This window comes from Rhynchophorus ferrugineus, unplaced genomic scaffold (assembly GCF_030347505.1).
Source record: "Rhynchophorus ferrugineus isolate W39M unplaced genomic scaffold, kcgeb_rfMv2 rfM3, whole genome shotgun sequence".
NCBI lineage: Eukaryota > Metazoa > Arthropoda > Insecta > Coleoptera > Curculionidae > Rhynchophorus > Rhynchophorus ferrugineus.
Window position 1 is genome coordinate 14,507,073 of NW_027472582.1, and position 22,496 is coordinate 14,529,568.

Below are 22,496 nucleotides of genomic sequence, written 5' to 3' on the forward strand. Positions count from 1 at the left end.
CTATATTCACTGATTTGTAGCTTATTCTATTATAGCTTGCAGCTTTATTTAATTTTAAACGATCTTTTTAAATCGATATTCTTATCCTCCATAAACTTTGACCATGATATCAATATTTCTTAAGTAACTTTGGCAATTAAGATCAATCTTTAATACTTTGTTTTGAAAGCACTGAATTAGGTCCAGTTTGTTTTTCTTGGAACTTTCACTTATGTCCCTATGGGCCTAAGAATTTGCCTATATAGGTCTTTTTTTATGTATTCACAAGATACAACTGATTTCTTATCAACAGAAGCCTTCTAGCGTAGCTTCGCATCCAGGGTTATTTCTAGATATTTTGTTGTGTTAGTATATGACACATTGAATGCTCGAGTTGCTAAAATACTAATTCCCTGTACACAAAATAACATCATTATTATATGGCGATTGCAATATTATTTTCCAACTACGACAGTAAAGGTTTTTAAATTGTTTAAGTGCCAAATATCCTAATAGTCCACATTTGCTGCATAACCTTGGTTCTCCCTTTTAAATATTGTAACTTTTGGTATTATTTGTCCTAGTTCAGTACACATGTAGTTTTATTTAAATCCGTTCAAGTATTCTTAGAGAATGTTGATTCCTTAGAAGATCAGGTTGTTAATAGAAATTTAATTACACATACTTTTAAATGTCAAACCACGCATTTATATATATTTATAACACGTAAAGTGACTCAGTTATAAAACATTTATATAACAAATAAAATGCGTGATGCTTTTTTGTTAAATGAATTATAAAATTGTGATTATGTACAGCAAGAAATGATTTACCGCATCTGTTGTTATCCTCATCCATTACAATGTCTTTTTAAATTGTGTTTTAACAGGTTAATTGAAAAGCCCCCAGCCTGACACATAGATGGCGCTACTAGAATTAAATCCATATGTTAAATCCATATGCTGTCGATTGGACTTCGATTGGAATGAAACGATGGAGCCATGTTTCATCCATTGTCACATATCGACGCAAAAATTCGGGTTCATTACGCTTGATTCCTTTCCTTTTCATTTCCTTTTCATCCATTTTTTTCACAATAACAAAAGTTGCTTCACTCAAAATGCTATAATTCATAAACTAATGATCCGACAGCTGTCAAATTTATACACGCATCTTTTGAGGGTTAGGGCTAACTAAGAAACAGATGGATTTAATTCTGGTAGCGCCATCTATGTGTCAGGCCGGGGACTTTTGAATTGATCTTTTTTAGAATGAAACTGTTTACCGCATGTACTGTTGTCCTCATCCATTACAATGTCTCTTTAAATCGTGTATTACTTTTAGTATCGTTGTGTATCGAATTTTATTAAAAAAATAATAGGAAATTAGTTCTTTGAGATAAAAGTGTCAGAAGAATACTAGAGAGGCAATATAATGGACAAAATGACAGTAATATTAAATAAGTTAAGAGAAATTTAGTAAGCAGTAATATTTAATCTACAGAAGTAGGCTAATACATCGTTAATAGATATTATAAAATTATTTCTAGATGGTAGAAATCTTCAAATAATATTTCATGTTATTCCAATTCATTTAAATAGGAAAATAAGTTTTTTTAGTCTGAAATTAATGAAGAGAAATTTGTTGGTTATTACAAACAATATCAAATGATTCGATAAAATTTCAAGTAAATATTAATATAACGAATCGTTTTCATACTCCCTCGTTTTACATTCAAGAAATAACGTACTTTTCGCGGAACAGTTATAAGGACCGATAAATTACCGCATAGTTTTGGATGAGTATTGTCCCAGAAATAAATTGTCTAGATCCAAACAGGTAAACAATACAAGTTAGTGTTATTTATTTGCGCACAATTTCAAATAATAGATTTTAATCTTGGGAAAATCTAAAGTAGATCTTTAGTTAAATAGAATTTGTACGTGCACAACACGTATAATGACTGATAAACATCATCACTCAGCAAAACATGTTTTTGGGTTTTACTTCGAAGGTATGTGATTTAAAACTGTTACAAAATTGCAAATAAATCGTATTGATTCACTTTAAAGGTTTTTCCTGATTATTAATGCAATTTTATTGTTATTTATACAGCTTTCATGTTAATATTACTCGGGACTGGACAGGTGCGTCCTCATTTATACAATAATGTTTATATTAATAGAAATATTTTTAATATTAGTGACCAAGATGTGGTCGAAATTCGACCACGATTTATTAAGTTAATTATGTCTCTTTCATAATTGTGTAAGGAGAATAATTTTAAAAATATATGTTAATAAACTTGTTTTGACAATATCACTACATAGTATAAAACAAAGTCGCCTTTTCTGTCCCTATATCCCTATGTGCGCTTAAATCTTTAAAACTACGCAACGGATTTTGATGCGGTTTTTTTCAATAGATAGAGTGATTCAAGAGGAAGGTTTATATGTATAATACATGCATAATATACTAAGGCAACATTGCTAATTTTAGAGGTTTCTAACGTGATGTCGTAAATTAACCTATTTTTTTAGGCTTATTTAGCAATTAGCAAAAACGCTGCCTAACCCTACGAGTTAGATCAAATTAATGTACTACAGTATTGTACACCATAAAAAGGTCTACAAAAAAGTCCGCGATGGTATATGTTTATCTTTTAGGGATAACCCACATTAACCATTTTTATTGTTTACTTTTTACGTGAGAAAATGGCTTATTTACGAAGCTATTTTAAGCAATACGGCATTAATCCTTATCGAATTAAGTACCTTAAATACAGTGTGCAATTAATATAGATCAATATGGTTCCTTACAGCATGTAAATTAAACAAATATTTTCGGAGATATTACAAATTTAAAATTTGCGTTTAAAAATGTGTAATGTAATAAAAATTGTATGAATTTAGATATTCCAAAGATAGCAGGAAATCTTCATAGTAAGTATAGGGGAAGAGGAATTGTTTTACTCCAAATTTAATGCGTGCAGGCCAAGGGCAGTAATGAATGAACCAAAAATACTGGATCGATTTTAATCATGTTTTCATTGAGTGACATAGGCATATATATTTTATGCCCGTGCAAAGTCGGAGCGGGCCGCTATGTTTTTATATACAACGTTCATATTTTTTCTGTAGTGTATTTAATTTAGTATCAGCATTGCACCCGTGCGAAGCCGGGGCGGGTCGCTAGTTTTCAATATAAGATCAGAAACATATTTGATATATAACATTAATTACACTAACAATAACAAATACAATTAGGCACTTATTAGGTACAGCAGGTTTCAACTTTAATATATAGAAACTATATTAAAGTAATATATTTATAATAATTAGAAGAACTATAATAAAAAACTACAACTAAAATAATTGATAAAATATACAAAGAATAAATTGTCACATAGTTACATATTTTAGAGCATTAATCGTTAAGCATTCTAATATGCATCAACGGTTTAAAATTTTAATTTATTATATTTTCATTACTTCATTTTTGTTTTAATATAATTTTTATCTTTTACACATATTTTTCACCTAAAGTATACATTGAAAAGCAATAAATTGAAGAAGTACCAGGCTTATTTGACAGAAGAATAGTTTCTCAAATTTCACTTTTGCTTTACATCTCACATGGGGACTAAATCTCACCTATAAATGAGGAATTAAATTTCTACACACTACAAAATATGATCCGTATTCAGATTTAGTCCCCTGTGACTATTTCCTGTCTTCAAAATTAAATCCTTAAATCCCAAAAAGATTTGAGGAATCTTAGTATTTTGAGGGAAATAAACATTTGTAAAAACTCTGGACTGCATTTATTAGATAAAAGGAGATTATGTTGAGAAATAAAACGCTATTTTGCTAAGTAGATGTTCATTCATTCAAAAGATTAGTGACTTAACGAACTATCATTGTATTCTTTTGTAAGATACACCGTGTTCCATAAGTTTCGATATATGTACAAACCCTCATGATTATTTTATGATATTTTGTTATAAATAATTGTTATTTATTATGTTATTTATTATATTTATATTTAAGTTATTTTACTTAATTTAATTTATTATCGTAAATAATGCTAAATAATTTCATTTTGTGATTAATTCTCAATATATAATTCGTGTATTATACAGCGTTTAATCTTAACTCTCAATTCTAATTACCTCTTGATTATTTATCGGTTTTACGTTATTCGTTTTTATGGCACCATTGTTAATTAATTTTAGTCTCGAAACGTTAATTTAAATATATAACAGATTTTGAGATATAGGTCTGATATGATGAATTCCTAATGTGTGAAACGGCTGATCACTTCATACTTATTCACATTGGGTATATTTGAGTTAAGGGTAATGATCAAGGTCAAGAATGTGTATTCAGTACGAGTTTTTTCTGAAGGTTGGAGTTTTTGGAATCCACTTTTTCGGCGATTTGACCTTGCAATGACATTGAATTGTCCAATGATTAATTTCACATTTCTTTGTAAAGACGCGACAATGTTCGGGAAATATTTGTATGTTTTTTTCATTATACGAGGGCAGTTTCATAAGTTAGTGATTTATTAAATTTACTTTAATTACTTTTATTCAAAAAGTCGTTGACTTTTCAAATGATCCTCGTATATTAACACTCTTAAAAATGTATTACTTTTATATACAATCTGTAATTTAGAAAATATATAATTTTAATCCAAAAGGCTCGTTACTGTATCTCTATGTTTAATGCTATATTGTTAAAATGAACTGTACAAAAAATGCTATGTAAAAAGATTTTTGTAAGAGAGTGGTGGTCAGAGAGCTTTAACGTACACTTACTGGTAAAGTCTATGTTCCTTGATTATTCCTCAGGTATATTGTGGGATCCCTCCATGACTTGCATTATATCGTGTAATAATAATTTCGGTTTTTTCTAATAATTTGGCTTGAAATTTTAAACGATAGATTCGTTGAGTCGGTTAAGTCACGTGTTACTCTTATATTTCTAAAAATGGAAGAGAATGGAAATATGATCGAAAATTATGACGATATTGTGGCATGGTGTGAGTGTTCAAGTGAATGCTAGTGATGGGAATTGGTTTGTTTTCATTCCGGAAACTTCGATGTTAAATATTAAGAAGCACAGTTTTAATGTTTGAAGGTATTGTTTTCTATGACATATATCTATAGTGACTGGACAAAAATTGATAGATTAGTTGGAAAATTTTGAAGTCGAAATTTAATCGACCTTATAGCCCTGATTTTGTACCGTCTGAATACTATCTGTTTCAGTATCTAGACTATTGTTTTAATTATCTAAACGTGACTCTAAAAGGGATCTCCAAAATCACTTGATTCATTTTTTCTTCGAGATATATCAGAAGTTCTACAGTGATAGAATTATGTGTTTGGTAGAAAATCATACATCAGAGCAATTTTGCTTATATTCAATAGTTTTAACAATACTTATATTGTATTTATTAATGTTTTTCTATTGATAGATTTTCAACAATTTTTGTGCCAGTTTTCGTTGTAAAATAAATATTTACCGCTACTGATTTAAATTAATGAATTAGTTAAAAATAGATTAACATATATTTTATTTCAATGTACATACATTTTGTTAAGACTGTACGAACATTTTTCATAAAATTACTTAATAATATTATTTAATTCTTTAAAGGAAATTTTCACAGTCAACTTACAGACTAAACAGCTTTCTAATATCACCTGATCGTTTAGAAATAAATTCAAGAGTTCCTTTTATTTTAAAGTTAATTATATCGTTGATGTCATAACATAGGTGTTTTTATTGAAATGCATTTTTTATGAAATTACAAGAAAGATACTTTTTTGTGTCCATTTTTTGATCCTTGAGTTTATATAAAAACTATTGGGTTGGGTCGCCAAGAGAACGGTTTTGTAGGGGTATATGGAAGTAATTTTTATTAAAAAGTTGAATCACTGGTAGATTTTAGTAGTGTATTTGGTAAGATATTTTTGATATTTATGTATACCCAAGAATTTGTGTTATCAGTGAAAGTTTTATTAAAATTAGTTTAATGAGTTACAAAAGGCAGGTACAGAAAAATGACACGTTCATGAGTCACATCCTTACATTGTCAAGACAATTGTGTTCATGTTGGAATTTTAAAGAAATTGGAGAAAGTAGATCTTTATCGCACATTTTTTTTTGGTACAATTAACTTACATGAGAATTTAATCTCTATTTTATATACGAGGGATAATTTTTTTTTACTTTTTACTTTTTTATTCTCTAATAGATAATGTTGTAGACGGTTTGTCACCAGTATAGTTTTATTCAAAACCAACAGCTCCAATAACCATTTGGCGGTTTTTAGCACTGATATTCTCATAGATTCTACACAAAATTATGCCTAACATTACAATTTAATCGCCTTTCAATGTCTCTTAAATTCAATTCATACAATACAAAATATCCAAGGTTTTGGATCATTTATCATGTTCTCCAAACCATTGGAAAATGCTTCTTGTGTTTCTCCCAACAATTCTGCATATTTGTCTTGCATTTTATAAGGATCGTCATCGAATGGTGCCTTCAAATCTTTCTCATCAATTTTTTATGGCTGCGCAGAATGAGTTTGGTCTTCGGTATCAAAACCGCCGTGATAAGAGATAACGGAAATTCCTAAAGATGTCGGTAAAATTCATCCGCGCACGTACTAGACCCAGATATCCCGTCTCGGTCTATTAAATTTGCTTCGTCACATACTGGAAATGCAAATAAAAACATTTAAATTAAGCTAATATATAATTTTAAATCGTAATACGTCTCTTCCACATAAGTATTACGTGCACACTAACTTTGTTGTCGCTTTTTGTCGTATTTCAAGACAAATTATTGTAATGTCCAAGGTCGACGATTTTACTTAAATATACAAACACCCATTACAATCGGGCCGCGATCAGAATACTAAAGCACCGTACGAATATCTATGTAAATATGTTTACTATTAATAAGACTCACTAGAGCCTAGACAGGAGAAGTGACATAATTGAATCGAAACTATTCCAGATGCAACACCACCTAAGCTTACTCATAGTTGCCGTCAAACTTGCCGCGGTATGCTGTCAGTCCTTCGTGCCTGATTACAAGCTAGCCCTTAAGTACTCGGTATTGTATTATGAAGCCCAAAGATCGGGGAAATTGCCACCAAACAATAGGATTAAGTGGAGGGGTGATTCGGCGGTCGATGATCATGGCGATGATGGAGAAGACCTTAGTGGTGGATTTTATGATGGTAAGTTCAACATTCATAAATAATTTATATTTGTTCATGTCTAATCTCTAACCAATTAAAAAAAAACTATTTCTAACCTAATAACTTATTTTATCGTCATTTTGTTATACGGATATATTCCTGGATCTGGAGTTTGGAACAGGAATGTATGGAACTTCTATATCAGGTTTTTATTAAATTTTACCAATGGTATTCATAATTTTTTTAAGTACGTGTTATATACTGTTTTTAATAGACGAAAACGAGGAGGTTCTATGTTCGACTGTATATATATATATATATATATATATATATATATATATATATATATATATATATATATATATATATATATATATATATATATATATATATATAATAAATTTGAAAATTCTTTTTTTATTCGAAAGAGTGCACTTCCGAGGTGCTGCCATTGGAATCAAGTCAGGATCTGTTGGGAAAGGGAGATAAATCAAGTGAAACCCTCAAAATTAAAAGGCACGTACAAAGTTCCCACATATTTTTCAACTAAAATAATCAGTTATATGTTAATAATGTTATTAAGCAATAATGTAAAGGAAGACCGGAAGTCGTTCAGTGCAAAAGCCGTTCAGTTTGTTTTTTAAACGCTAACCATATTATATGTGAAGCCGTAGAAATATTGCAGGCAACTGCTTCTATGGTGTAGAGGTTAGAGCGTTCAGCTAACATGCGGAGGTCGTGGGTTCGATTTTCAGAAGGGGCAATGACTTTTTGTTTGTTGTTGTTCTAGTTTGGTTAGAATATTTTTCAAATTATCTAGGTTAGGTAGCGGACCCGGGGCACGAAACATTCCTTATTTTCAATTATTGTTACTTTATTCCTATTTTTTTATACGGGCTGCACCTTTACTTGACATACCTATATCTAACACAAAAAAGAGAAAAATAAAATATTTTTAACAAAAAAAAATTAACCGACTTCAAAAAATAAATAAAGAACACACTAACTATATAAAACTAAACAAAAACATTACTTAACCTATATAGTACACGTATATTATATTCTACTATGTACACACCATTTTGCTTAATACCTACCTAAACCCATTTATCTATTTTCAATGTTATTTTAATTACTACTGTCCCATCACCTTAAAGTCGGTGCCCAAACAATACAAAAATAATAATACAATTTGAGACATACAAAACATTAAATTACAAACAAAACAATTTTTGAATTCAGTTCTATTTTTGTTTGTTAAAAATATCTTATAAGCAGTATATCTTTTCACTATATATTCTCACTAGTATTCACTGACTGGAAAATTCATTCATTAGAAAATATCTAATATCTTCATGAGGGAATAAGATATCTATTGAATTAAATATTTTATTTCTTCAGTTTAAATGTAATGAGCTGTGACTACTGCTTTAAAGTTGTTACCCTAACCCCCTTGTATTAAAGGTCATACAGTCAAATCGGCTTAATTCTTTTCATTGAAGCAACTTGTGATATGCAACATTTTTTGTTTTTTTTTATCAGGCGCAAGAACAAATAAAGCGGATGGTTTGTCGACACGTGAACGTGCCAAGTACAGTATGAGAAAAAAATATGAACAAGTTGAGACGATACACAATAATCCTTGACCTTGTAATTTGTTAATCGCAAGGGGAAAGCAATGCGAATCGGGAATCGAACTCCTTTAAAGTCAAAGGGCGTATCCGTTGAGATCATCGGAATACTCGGAATGAAAACTAACTCATCTTTTAATTTTCCTTTGGGTATCGTTGCGTGAATCACATTACTCATCAGTTTTATTATCACCAAGGGCGTTCCATTGCATTGGTTTGGTTGGTTTACATTTCGAAGGATGATGACTATCGAGCCCGCCTTCAGTTCTGAATTGTGCAGTGGTAAACCAGGCATATCCAAGGAGTTTAAAAATTCAGTTGAATAATTAGTGGCTTCATATTCGTTTATTTCAAAGTCAATAGATTTGAGTCAATGCAGATTATTAACGATTTGATTCTGAATTATAAAGATTAAGTCATCCACATCTTTATTATCAGCCGCCAAAGTTGCTCGCTCACTTCACTATTTGGTTTTTTGTATGATTAGCAATGATGTTCGGAAATATTTTACTGATAAACTCTCCTTTCAATGAGATGAAATTGCAAAAATTCTAAGGAAATTAAATCAATACGCTCGATTCGTTGACAGGAACACGGCCGATTGCAATTGCTTGGAGAAATCTTCAGCATACGGGTCGTCCAACAATACAACTCTCATGTTTGGTGTCCGTTGAAGTTTACTCACATAGCGCCACAGATTTGATGATTTGAAGCAAGCGTTTATTTCATCGGCAGCAGTCGATCTTGGAATGACTGGCAGTGTTCGGCGGAAATTGCCAGGCGGCAAAATCACACATATCACTCACGAATATTTGGGTATAAGCTCTGTGCAAAGCGAGTGCCGCGCGAACTCAATATTTATGTACATACAATATATGTACATAATAATCGTAACCACAATCCTGCTGGAGCATGGATGTACGTATGTTTGTGATTGTAATTGTAAATTTCTTTATAGGGAATATTATTTCTCTTTTCAATGAGATGAAATTGCAAAAATTCTAATGAAATTAAATCAATACGCTCGATTCGTTGACAGGAACACGGCCGATTGCAATTGCTTGGAGAAATCTTCAGCATACGGGTCATCCAACAATACAACTCTCATGTTTGGTGTCCGTTGAAGTTTACTCATATAGCGCCACAGATTCGATGATTTGAAGCAAGCGTTTATTTCATCGGCAGCAGTCGATCTTGGAATGACTGGCAGTGTTCGGCGGAAATTGCCAGACGGCAAAATCACACATATCACTCACGAATATTTGGGTATAAGCTCTGTGCAAAGCGGGTGCCGCGCGAACTCAATATTTATGTACATACAATATATGTACATAATAATCGTAACCACAATCCTGCTGGAGCATGGATGTACGTATGTTTGTGATTGTAATTGTAAATCTCTTTATAGGCAACAGTGAAAAATCCGACAAGGAATAACCATCCCAGTCACGCCGGTAGCCAGGCTGGGTAGGACCGGATGTTTTCTGGGATGGTATCTAAGTCGATAGGCTTAATCCCGAGGACCGTGGTTCGGAGCCCACATTATACAGTAAGCCCAGTCCGGATAAACCCTCTTTGGTCTAAAGGAGCCAAAAAAATTCATGATTATGACGAATAATAATAAGAGCAATACTAAAAATAGCTAGGGACATAAAATTAACGAAAACCAATAAAATCGGCTAGTTCATAGAAAACAAAAGTATTTATTTTTACAACGGCGCGCAACGACGCGCTACTATGTATATTAATTGAGGCACAACACAAAGAACGAGGAGGAAAAAATACTTGGCTCTAGGAGCATACGTAATATTCTTGATGTATTATGCATAAAGTAATATTGGCGACCGTCTGTCTCGGAGACAGTGAAACTGGAAATAACTCATAAAAATGACGGATCAGCTGAAGAGATTTCGCTTGCTATTGTAAAAACTACGAATTAATTTTAATATTTTTTGTTTTTTATACATTCAAATTCATTTGTTCGTATTTAGCCAATTTTGATAAGTTCGCGAAAATGGCTAATTTAAAATTATAAAAAAAGTTTGTACCAACGATTCCTCCTATTTTCATAAAATAAATATATATTCTAGTATTAGGGACTGGCATGTATTCTGATCATTTTTATTTTAATAATGCAATTATGCAAGAAAATTGGTACGATGTGTATTAATCAAAATATTTTCCATCATTTTCTACAATATTTTCACACCCCCATCTTTCTATCGCCACCATTCAATTCTTCGTGCATTTCGTATATGAAATTACACATGATACGTGATTACACGCACGACATATACGAATTCTGCTGTTCCTGATTCTTGATATATTTTTTTCTTCTTAATTCTGATTAAATCTAGACTTTCTTGGTTCTTTGAGTTCTGTTATTCTCGCTTATTCTACATACTATCTAATTCTGTTACAAATTCTCCGATTCCGTCTTTTTGACATTTTACTTTTTCTGATCTTGCTTCTGTAACTCTTTCATTCTTTTTCAATTTCTGATATTATGTTCTCAATTCATCGTGTTTTATCGTCGAAGCTCCTTTCTCGAGCTCTTGGTGGTGGCTGAGAAGGTTGGTTCAAGAAACCCTTCCTACATTCCGATTAGTTCAGAATTTCGGGGAGGAAAATACTTTTCCAGCTAGGAACTTCTCACCCCGATGACGGACTCTCAAGGAATGCTCGAAAATTCCACGATCTTGGACCTTCTTTTTTACTAAACGTGTTTTCTGTTTGCTCGGTACCTTTCTTACATTGGCCTGGTTATATTGGCCTGGCTTTACCAGACATCCGATACAATGCAATATATTATATTGTTTCAAGTCATAATTATTTTCCCATGTCACAAATATTACAAGAAATATTTAAACGGTTTAATAAATTAAACTAAACCCTAAAGTATACAAAAGAAAACAATTAAACGATGAACAATTAAAAGTACCGTATGGGTCATGAATCATGTTTGCTGTAACAATACCAAACAGCAATTGATCAGTAGACGAAGAGGGAATTTCTGCAAAAATTATATCTATTTCTTCAGGACGGATTTTGTCGCTCAACCGACTACGGCCAGCAACGTGTGAGACCGAATACATGTAATTTAGTAATAAAATGTATTACAGACTTCAGCTTTTGTTTAAACAAACGTACTATAATGTCATGACGATGTATTGCATTTTGACCAGGCAACAGCAAAGATGTAATCTCATTTGGATGACATTTTGGATGACATGTGAACGTGATAAATAAACACGGTCGCCCCACTCGCGTACGAAAATTAGAGCATCCTGTATATACTCTTGCATATGACGTGGACTATCTACCTACGATGATGGTAGAATGACAGAGTTCTAAATTTCGGCAGCTGTTATCGATTTTATCGAGCGGGAAAAAAATGATAAAATTATTAAAATGACTAATAAGCAGGGGTTGGTGATAGAAAAGTGAAAATTTAGGGTTGTATGTAAAAAATTATTAAAAAAATATTAAAAAAATTAGGGTGGACACCCCTTACCACTTAGGGTTTTGAAAAATGGACAGTAGCCGATTCTAAGACCTATTGAATATGCGTAAAAAATTCATAAGAATCGGTCAAGCCGTTTCGGAGGAGTATGGGAACGAACATTGGGACATGAGAATTTTATGTATAAGATAAAAGCAACTTTTTTGTTTCAGGTACTGATTTTGTAAAATTTAGTTTTCCATTGGCGTACTCAATCACAGTACTATCTTGGGGCGTAATGAAACACCCCGATATCTACAAATCTGTTGGTGAGTACAAAAAAAAACACAAATTAATTATTATGTGAATAATTTACGGAGATTCACGTCGTTTTAGATGAGTACGAGTCAGTTATTAATGTGATAAAATGGGGTACGGACTATTTCATTAAGTGTCACGTATCCCCGAACGAATTATATGGACAAGTAGGTGATTTCAACCTGGATCATAAATACTGGGGACGGCCAGAGGAGATGAATCTGACAAGACCAGCATATAAAATCAACGAAACTCATCCAGGTATGTAATATAGGTTAATTATTTTCTATACACCAAATGTTTATCCTAATTCACTGATCACTAGCGCTACTATGCTGATCTTAAAGGTTTAGTTTGAGCTGTAATTTTTGTTTTTATTATATTAAGATTTTTTCCCTCTTAGGTCCGTATTTTGAAGTTTACCGTATGATAATAATAATTTGAATTCTTCGATTTTAATTGCTGACAATTTTTCTGCAAAATCTAGAATGTACTTGTGGTGAAAATTTGATTTCATGAGAGTAAGATAATACAGAAAATTGTCCCTAGCTCTAATTACAGTTCATAATATATATTACGTAATTTAATCTATTCTGATAACTTTATTGATGAATATTGAGGAACATTGTAGCAACATATATCAATTAATATATTTTCCAACTTTTTCCTATATTTCTAGCAACATGGCATTACCTTCTTGAAAGAATGATGTTGGTTTGGTAGCAATCCAATCATCGAACCATTTTTATACTTCTTCAGCATTTCTAAACAGTGTGTCAGCCATGTGACATCGATCTAAACAAGTGTTAATCCGAAAAATCAATGCCTGGCGTATGGTCGACATTATTATGAGAAAATGTGACTTAGCTTTTGTCAAACTGCTGCTGGTCTTTTTTGCAACAGTATTTTGCCCAGTTTGTTTAATTAAAATCAGTAGACATATATGGTAACATTTTCGTTCGGTTTACATAGCACACAACATCAGCTCAGCTTATAATACACTACATCACGTGAATCCATCAAATATTCACCAAGACTTATGACTATGAATATTCTCCTTTGATGTCTATGAACTGATTACTTTTTGCGGTTGTCATTATCATGTCGCCTGTTAGCCAATTTCTCAATCATCAACTACTAACCTACCTGAGAGTTTTTTGAGAATTTGATATAGATCATCGTCCGATAATTTTTAAAATTTATTGTATTCGAATTTTTTGATCGTCTAGACCATAATTTTTTCATTGCCGCCTATGTCACTACTTGTTGAAACCAAAATTGTTAATTGGTAATTTATATTAGTTTATAAAAGTGCTAGATAGGCTTCGGCAACAGACTTCGTGTCACAAATATCGAATTTAATAAAAATAGTATTATAGCGAAGATCATTGATTAAAGTAGATTCTAAAGTATCTATTCATTTAATTTCATTGGTTCAGAGTCGTGATTTACAATGCTTTAAGGATTTCAATGACTTCGATCATGTGTGTATTTTCGTATATTAAAGAGAGCTGTTATCACTCTTATTTCTGACAACACAAGTACAGTATTATGTTTGGTAGCGTATATTTTCCTTTTTATTTGTTTTTACCAGGCTTCGATTAATAACCGGAGAATTACTGCAAAACCTACCAAGAAATGGAATATAAAACTCACCAACTTAATCAACACAGCATTTAGATTAAAACATGTCCCATACACTTGGAAGATGGCGGAATTTATAATGATCCCAATACCTGGGAAGTCACCAAACGAAATAAAAGCCTATAGACCTATATCATTGCTGCCAGTAATATCTAAAGTTTTTGAAAAATTCCTGTTGAAAAGAATAAAACCGATCATAGGGAGAAAAAACCTAATAACTACACACTAGTTTGGGTTTATTAACAAACACTCAACAATTGACCAAGTCCACAGAATAACAGATGTTATTGAAAAAGTCTACGAAAGTAAAAAAAAGTATCCTCAGCTATATTCTTGGATGTGGAACAAGCTTTCGATAAGGTTTTGCATGAAGGCCTTGTTCATAAACTACAGAAAATGTTACCAAAATAACACACCGAACTGTTAAAATCATACATTACAAGTACAATGTTTAGAGTAAAACAAGAAGCTTACTCTACAATAAAAGAAGATAAAGCAGGTGTACCACAAGGAAGTGTACTGCGACCAATGCTTTATCTATTCTACACTTGTGATATACCACAAATGGAAAATAGTACGATGGCTACATTTGCCGATGATACTGCGATTACATCTGTCGGAGAAAATAGTGAAGAGGCCTCAGGAAAGTTACAACAGGCAAGTGACAATATAAATAATTGGACACAAGCTTGGAAAATAATAATTAATTAAACTAAATCTGTACGTATGCAGTTCACCTGTAAACAGACCGTACAAGCACTAATAACATTAAATAATACTATCATTCCATATAGCAACAACGCTAAATATCTCGGAATGAATCTCGATGCAAAAACATATAAAGAAGAAAAGAAAAGGACCGGAATTGAAATATAAGAAAATCTACTGGCTAATTGGAAGAAAATCACAATTATCAGCACATAAATTGCTATTATATAAGCAAATGTTGAAACCTCTATGGACATATGGAGATTAATTATGGGGATGTTCTGCAAAGAGTAACATAAATAAAATACCAAATTTTCAGAACAAAGTCCTGAGAGATATTGTGGGTGCACCCAAATACTATAGGACTGTGTACCTATATCGATACCTTCAGATACCTACAGTCAGTCAAGAAATCAAGAGAATTGTAAGGAGGAAAGACTCCATTCTTATGAGAATATTGAAATATGAAGCTTTTGGTTACTATCAGAACAGGACACAGACTCAAAAGAATCAAACCATCTGATCTTGTGTAGTGTTGTGTAGTGAGGTGCCTATATTAAAAAATACAGCCGTGATATATATAAACATTATTTCACCAGAGACTGAGATAGGGCCTCCTAGTTATATATCTAGATTTAAGTTATCGTAAAGACATATTGTAGGTTAGACGGAAACGACTAGTAACAATGTATTAATTAAATAATAATTAAAAAAATTGTTTTTGTACTATTTTTACCATTTGTTATGATTTGGGTTTGCTGGGTACTGGTATTCTAATATCATCATAATAATTTATCTATTTCACATTGAGAACGTCCGTGTATTTATCTAAAAAAGTATTTTTTTAGGATCTGACCTGGCTGCTGAAGTATCTGCCGCTTTATCGTCGGCTAGTATACTATTTAGAGAGTTGAACGCAAGTTACTCACAGATATTGTTGAACCACGCCATAGAACTGCATAATTTTGCCAATATTTATAGAGGATTATCCAAAGACGTTTTTCCAGGAGCAAAACAATTTTACTATGAGTAAGTTTCTTTTAATGAACACTTGAAATATATATCATCAAGTTTTATCCTACCAGGCATTAATTTTTAAATTTTTAAAACTTAACTAACGTTCGATAAGACCACGTAAGATCTGAGATAAAAGAACGAATACAGGAGAAAGAAAACAATGCAGTTCTTCTTTTATTAAAAAAATATATTAAAAAAATATAATGGTTGCATTCTTATATTGCATTCACCTATGTCAATTCAATTGTTTTGGATGCATGCATAACATTTAGTCACACAAATGATGGTATTAAATTAAATATTTAAGCGTAGATAGTTTGCATATCAAATACTATTGTTCCTATCAAGTCATTTTAATAATTTATAAACACTTGGTGAGGTACCGATAAGCCAACTAATAATTAACATAAATATATTTTTAGAATAAGTAACAGTAAGTCTACAAATAAATATCCATTGGTAAATTTAGTATATATAATTAAGATTAAAATATAATAAGATTGGATATTTTTGCACCAAAGATACATAATTTATACCATCAAATTATCAACCATATAATTCAAAAACCTGATTTGTATCAACAGATTCTTGGCTATTCCATAAACTCCAAGTTTTATAACCATCATGTTAAGTCAGTAGAAGATATTTTAAACAAATCGAAGAAGCTATTGAAAACAAAAATCTGTTCTATATAGTACTGTCCTTGAATACAATTATATTCAACAAAGTTTCTTTTAAATGGCTATTTTTTTGATATGTTGCAATATTGTTTATATATTTCATTTTAATAAGTTTATGTAATCAGAAATGGTTGTAAATACCTAAACTGTTCAATTTTATATTCAATAATATATTAGATATGCTTAGTACAATCTAAAATTACTAATAAATTTTTTACTATCTTTTCTCACACAATTTTTTTTAACACAAACAAGATGATTGTGAGAGAAATACATCATTATGTATTTCCAAAATTAAAATTAAAATCGACTACTTAAGCCAAATTTGACAGTAAAACTATTCAAATTTGTATGGTTTGGTTCGCTTTAACCTTCTGATTTCTTACGCATTTTCCAGTATTGCTTCCATGTTACTGTGATTTAGTAATCTTATTTTATCTTTTAAGGCGAAATCTTGGATATCTTCATAAATCTATTTGATTTCGAGATCATCGTGTATTTCTTCGTTAGTTACGTAGAAAAACTGTTTTTTTGAAAAACATGATGTTTTCAATTTAATCTACCATCGAGGTGGTTGCCAAGGTATTGTACTGATTCTGTTTGAGAAATAGGGCATCCCTTTATTGATATAACTAGATTTTTGTCATTTTTGCACTGCAAAATTAATTTGAACAGATTTCGACCTATTAAATTGTATTTACTAACCTCTAGTTCATCTATGGATCTTATTGACTGCCACTTATACTTTTTCCATAGCCATTGGCAGAGCTGTGTCTTTTGCAATAATGACTGTGTCGCCGGCAATTGTTCCAAATACTGTTTCTTTTGTTATTAGGATATTGTGTGCAGATATTTTTATTTTCAAAGGTTTTAGTGACTGAAAGGAAGTGAACTGATTGGATGCAGAATTATACAACAACTATTTGAATATAATAGAACTTCCACTATATACGTACCGCAGCATACACTGAAAGAATTAGTGATTTTCATGGTTGGGCAACAAAGTTTTAAACATAATTAAAAAGATGGAAGAAAACTCTTGAATATCATTGCAATATTATTGTCGAGCTTATAGTGGTTTTACTGAGTTACTCAGTTACAACACAATGGATAAAACAGGATTTTTGACCCAATAATGTAAACTAATGCGTGTAAATATTAACGACGGCGAAAGCTGAGTCCTATTCAGTATCCAGTAAAATAAAGATATTTTGTGCTACTGATATACAGCTCAATACATATACATATATAACTCAATATAATGTTCTAAAGAAAATGAAGTCGAAATAATACTATCTATATATAAGTTTTTATAAAGGTGCTATTTTCAGGGTATTCTTTTATGGAGATCAACTAATATGGTCCGCTCTATGGCTCTATAAAGCGACAAATAACTCCATGTACTTACAGGACGCAGAAAAATGGTACTTCGAGTACGATCTCCAAAATAAAACATCTACATTCTTCTATTTCAATGATCAAACCATTGGTATTAGAGTAGGTATAAAAACATTTCTCGTATATGTCATATTTATTTCTATATACAGCAGATATAATTTTCATAAACATATTAGATTTATTAACTTATATTTTTAGCTTTTACTGGCTGAGGTCACCCATGACACAATATTTTCGAGGCCCGTCTTAGATTTTTGTGACTACTCCATAGACACTGCAAGAAAAACTCCAAAAGGTTTGGTTTATATTAAAAAGTTCGGTGTTCTTGCTCTGGCTGCCAACATTGCATTTATATGTTTAGAGGTAGATTATCAACATATGTAATCAATGATATAATTGTTAATGATAATATTTTCTCATCAGGCATCAAAGTTTGATGACTCCCGTAAAGAAAAATACATCGAATTTGCCAGATCCCAGTTAGATTATATCTTGGGTTCCTCTGGGCAAAGTTACGTGGTTGGATACGGAGATAATTATCCAAGGAAGCCATATCACTCTGCAAGGTATGTTATAAAACATTGAAATTAAGTTTATATTGGGATTTTGAATATACTTTCGCTGTGTAGCAGACTTCCATTCACAATTTTTTGATAATTTCTGTACTGTTTTAATTATTCCCAAGATTTTAACCATTTACCTATTGTTGATGAGTAAACTAAAAATAATTAGGGGAATTTTTGATGAATAATGTAATAATCTTCAACAAATATTTTCTGAAGTTCCTCTTCCTTGGCCGAGTATCTGGGTCATCATCGCCTTCATCGAAATCAAATGGTATCAAAAATACAACGACTAACGATGGTCAAGAATTTGAATGATATATTGTTACACTAATTTCATTTTGATAAAAATATAATGAAAACTTAACGATATTATAATATTTTTTTAATATTTATTATACCAATCGAAAATTAATATAATGAGCTACTTATTTTTGTCCCAATTTATGGTTTTAACATTTCAAAATACTCATTTTGTCTACGATAGACACTTTCAGAATAACATCTATGTCACTGTCCTTAATGTGCACTAAATTTTACTGGTTCACCGAACTAGATCAAATAGTTTTAGTCTCTTTAATCTTCTGAGTAAGTCATTATTATCTAGGAGCTGGAGAATGTCAACATTCATGTGTTGAACATTCATGATTCAAGTTTCTACTTTCAAGTCGTTATGCATAATGTCATTAAGAATGTAAGAATGTACCATGGAGCATCAACAATATATCGCAGTACCTTATTCTTTGTATAATATTTATATTGCTTTGGCTGGTACAATCTTAGAGTTGAACACCACAAGCCCACACTAATTGCAGGACCCGTTGGTAAACCAAAAGCCTCTTATATTCTGACAAGTCTGAATATCTACCCAATAATTAGTACATTTTTTTAACATTTGGCTTCCATCTGAGTCAATCATCGATCATGATAAGATAAGATATTTGACTGTAATTCATACGAAACTACTTGCTGACTTATATATATTGGCTTGATTCTTTTGCTGGTTAAATCAATATACTTATATTACTCATTTTTTTAAATAAATGTTTAATCTGATAGGCTATTTTTCTGTTCAGCATTATATTTTGGCAATACTTGTTTGTAATTTTTCGGTTGAGTCAGAGTTGTATCTAATGGTTAGGTTGCAAATGCGCAACAACATTTTCATAGAATCTTAGTTGAAGGGAGTCCTGAGTGTACAACATATAAAGGAGTGTTCCCAGTAAACTCTCCGATGCCACACCTGGTTATAATTTCCTCAAATTAGAATCTTCTTGTTTGACCTTAAAGTATTCAGTTCAGTTATATATGTCCCTAAAAAAATTTAAATATTGGTCAGGGAGAGACATTTAAATATTTTCAAACTATCACGATTTAAACTATCAAGCCAAGCTATATTAAAGCTTGAGCAACATGTAAATATATTGCAAAACAAATTCTATCTTGTTCTAGTGATTTTTCTATAACATTGGCGATTCTGCAAACTTGATCAATCATGGAATGTTGTTACCTGAAACTAAATTGATGATCCAGAATAAAATACTTTTTCCTAATGATTGGTTTTATCCTTTTCAATAAAAAAATTTCAAATAGTTATATTAAATAATTTATTTTTTCACTTCAGTTAGTGTGATAAATGGAATTTTCATTCTCTCTTGGTCACTAGCGTAGGATAATGGTTTTACGTCTCGAGTGTATATAGTTGAAACATTCTATTAAGATCGTCTGCAAATCTTGAATCCTTCTCTTGATTGTCTCTGGCCCAGCTCTCATCCTCATCTTTTATCAAAGGCGTTCGACTAGTAGGGCCCTTTATCTTTTAGTACATTTCCACTGCGAATACTCAGTACTAGAATTATTAACAAGTTCACGCAGAAATCCACTCGTGGTATCATTTCTTAATCTTATCTCAGTAGGCATATAAAATTGCTCAACTAAGTTCAATATTATAACATATCATATATATCAAATATATCATATATTCTTATTACAGTTCTTGTCCTGATTTACCCGAACCATGCGGTTGGAGTCAGTACCATTCCCCAGAACCAAATCCGCAAATTGTATTTGGGGCTTTGGTCAGCGGACCGAAGGATGATGACCACTACATCGACAGACGAGAAGACTACTATTTCGAATACAACGTCGTCAGCATAGACTTTAACGCCGGTTTTCAAAGCGCCCTGGCAGCTTTCATTCATTTCGACGAAGAGCTGTCGCGAATTAGAAGCCAAGACGCATATCTTGAAGTATTACCTTTAGATAATAGTACTATTGTTAGATAAATTTAATATAATGTTTATTATTATGTAAATTAATGGTTTTTATTTAACTAAATATAAGATGGTTGAGTTATCGCAACTCAATAGTTGATGTTATCTTTCACCTTCACACCAATGAACCGATGGATTCAACAATAATGAATCTCCATCATATTATATATACCTGTTTTATTATTTCAAGCAATAAATTACAAATTAAAATTTGTTATGGATCAGAGGAGAAACAATATGTGATGCTCATCAAAAGTCGCTAATACTTTCGTGTGTATATCTTTATATCCTGTGTCCAATCTTGTGAAGGTTTAAATTAAGCAATTTTATAATACTCAGGTAATAGCGTCTTCTGTTTTATACTGCTAATATTCCAACAACGAAAGAAGATGTGTTTTTGGACGCACAGTACTTATTTTCATTAATTTTTTAAACGTTAGTTAGTTATTATTTACACTTAATCTGAGATACATGGTCAAAGGAAGTAATCAATGTTATGGAATAAAAATATAAAGAAAGAGAACAAGGCAGGTATCATATACTTTTATTATTCACCTCCTATTTGTATATTATTAACTCACACCTAGTGCAATGTACCTTTCTTGGTAGGAAAATGTATGTTTATCATATAGTGGGTTAGTGAAGCTTCGAAGTCCTCAAGTTTCTTTTTCGACGATATTCATTTTCTGAGAAGTCTAGTTTTCCGAGAAATGGAGCAAGTTCACAAAAACAATTTAATTGTTTGAATTATTTAACTTATTTTTATTAATTAAATCTTGCATTAGATACGTTTAGTCCAAACTTAATTTACAAATTAATTTGTTATGTGTTATGTTTGTTATGTTACAAATTATTTGCATTAATACAAAAGCAAGGTGAGTACGGGATTATTCTTCACTTCAGTATTTATTTCTTAAATTAAAATAAAACTAACTAGTTAAACTAAAGCTAAATACACTTATACACTACACAAGTTCGTGTGGTTTGGTTCGCTTCAATATTCTGGTTTTTGGTGGTTTCTCTAGTAGCGCTATTGCGTCCAAATTGCTGTAATTTAGCAACATTATTTATATTTCAAGGCGAAATCTTGGATCACTTCGTAAATAAATTTAATTTCTAGGTAATCTTTGTTGGTTACGAAGCAATAAATATTTTATTTTGGCTGCGTTGAATTACTCATTGGTACTGTACTTTGCTGTACTTTTCGTGTGCAGAGCAGATACAAGAGTAATCCTAAGGCACTACCTTGGGGAACTCCAGTCGAAATAGGTTTAAGTGTTTAGAATGATCTTTCATGAAAGACTACAATTTCGCCACCGTACCTACAATTTGCTTATTTTGTATTCCAAATGGCATGCCCGGTCAAAAGCTTGTGAGACAGATATATAGCAAAGCAGTATTTCTTTTCTTCGAATACCTTTTCAACAACCGCTGCTACTCTGCGCTCTTGGTCGAGGGTAAAGTGGTGGTTTCGAAAGCTAAACTGGAAATCTGTTATTTTTATAGATGGTTCAATATTTTTTAAAAGAAATTTCTCAAATAATTTCGATATCAAAGTTAGCGGCGAAATAGGCCTCTAAGATCGGAATTATTCTGCCTGTTTGTTAGTTTTTTTT

At 31.5% G+C, this 22,496-nt stretch overlaps 1 protein-coding gene across 5 annotated transcripts in view; it reads left to right on the forward strand.

Annotated features, from left to right (window-relative positions):
• The window catches only part of LOC143193877 (endoglucanase F), a 34,679-nt gene extending 13,758 nt beyond the window's left edge, over nt 1-20,921 (forward strand). For 4 of the 5 annotated variants that reach the window (XM_076400309.1, XM_076400311.1, XM_076400310.1 and 1 more), the window contains 8 exons: nt 7,020-7,245; nt 12,513-12,608; nt 12,676-12,858; nt 15,798-15,978; nt 17,978-18,143; nt 18,243-18,407; nt 18,468-18,610; nt 20,601-20,921. In XM_076400309.1, the coding sequence (XP_076256424.1) occupies nt 7,020-7,245; nt 12,513-12,608; nt 12,676-12,858; nt 15,798-15,978; nt 17,978-18,143; nt 18,243-18,407; nt 18,468-18,610; nt 20,601-20,892 (1,452 nt within the window). In that variant the 3' untranslated portion in view covers nt 20,893-20,921. Of the gene's footprint in view, nt 1-6,921; nt 6,942-7,019; nt 7,246-12,512; nt 12,609-12,675; nt 12,859-15,797; nt 15,979-17,977; nt 18,144-18,242; nt 18,408-18,467; nt 18,611-20,600 lie in introns of those variants that run through there. The other variant, XM_076400312.1, reaches the window with a different exon arrangement.
• The last annotated feature ends 1,575 nt before the right edge of the window (nt 20,922-22,496 follow it).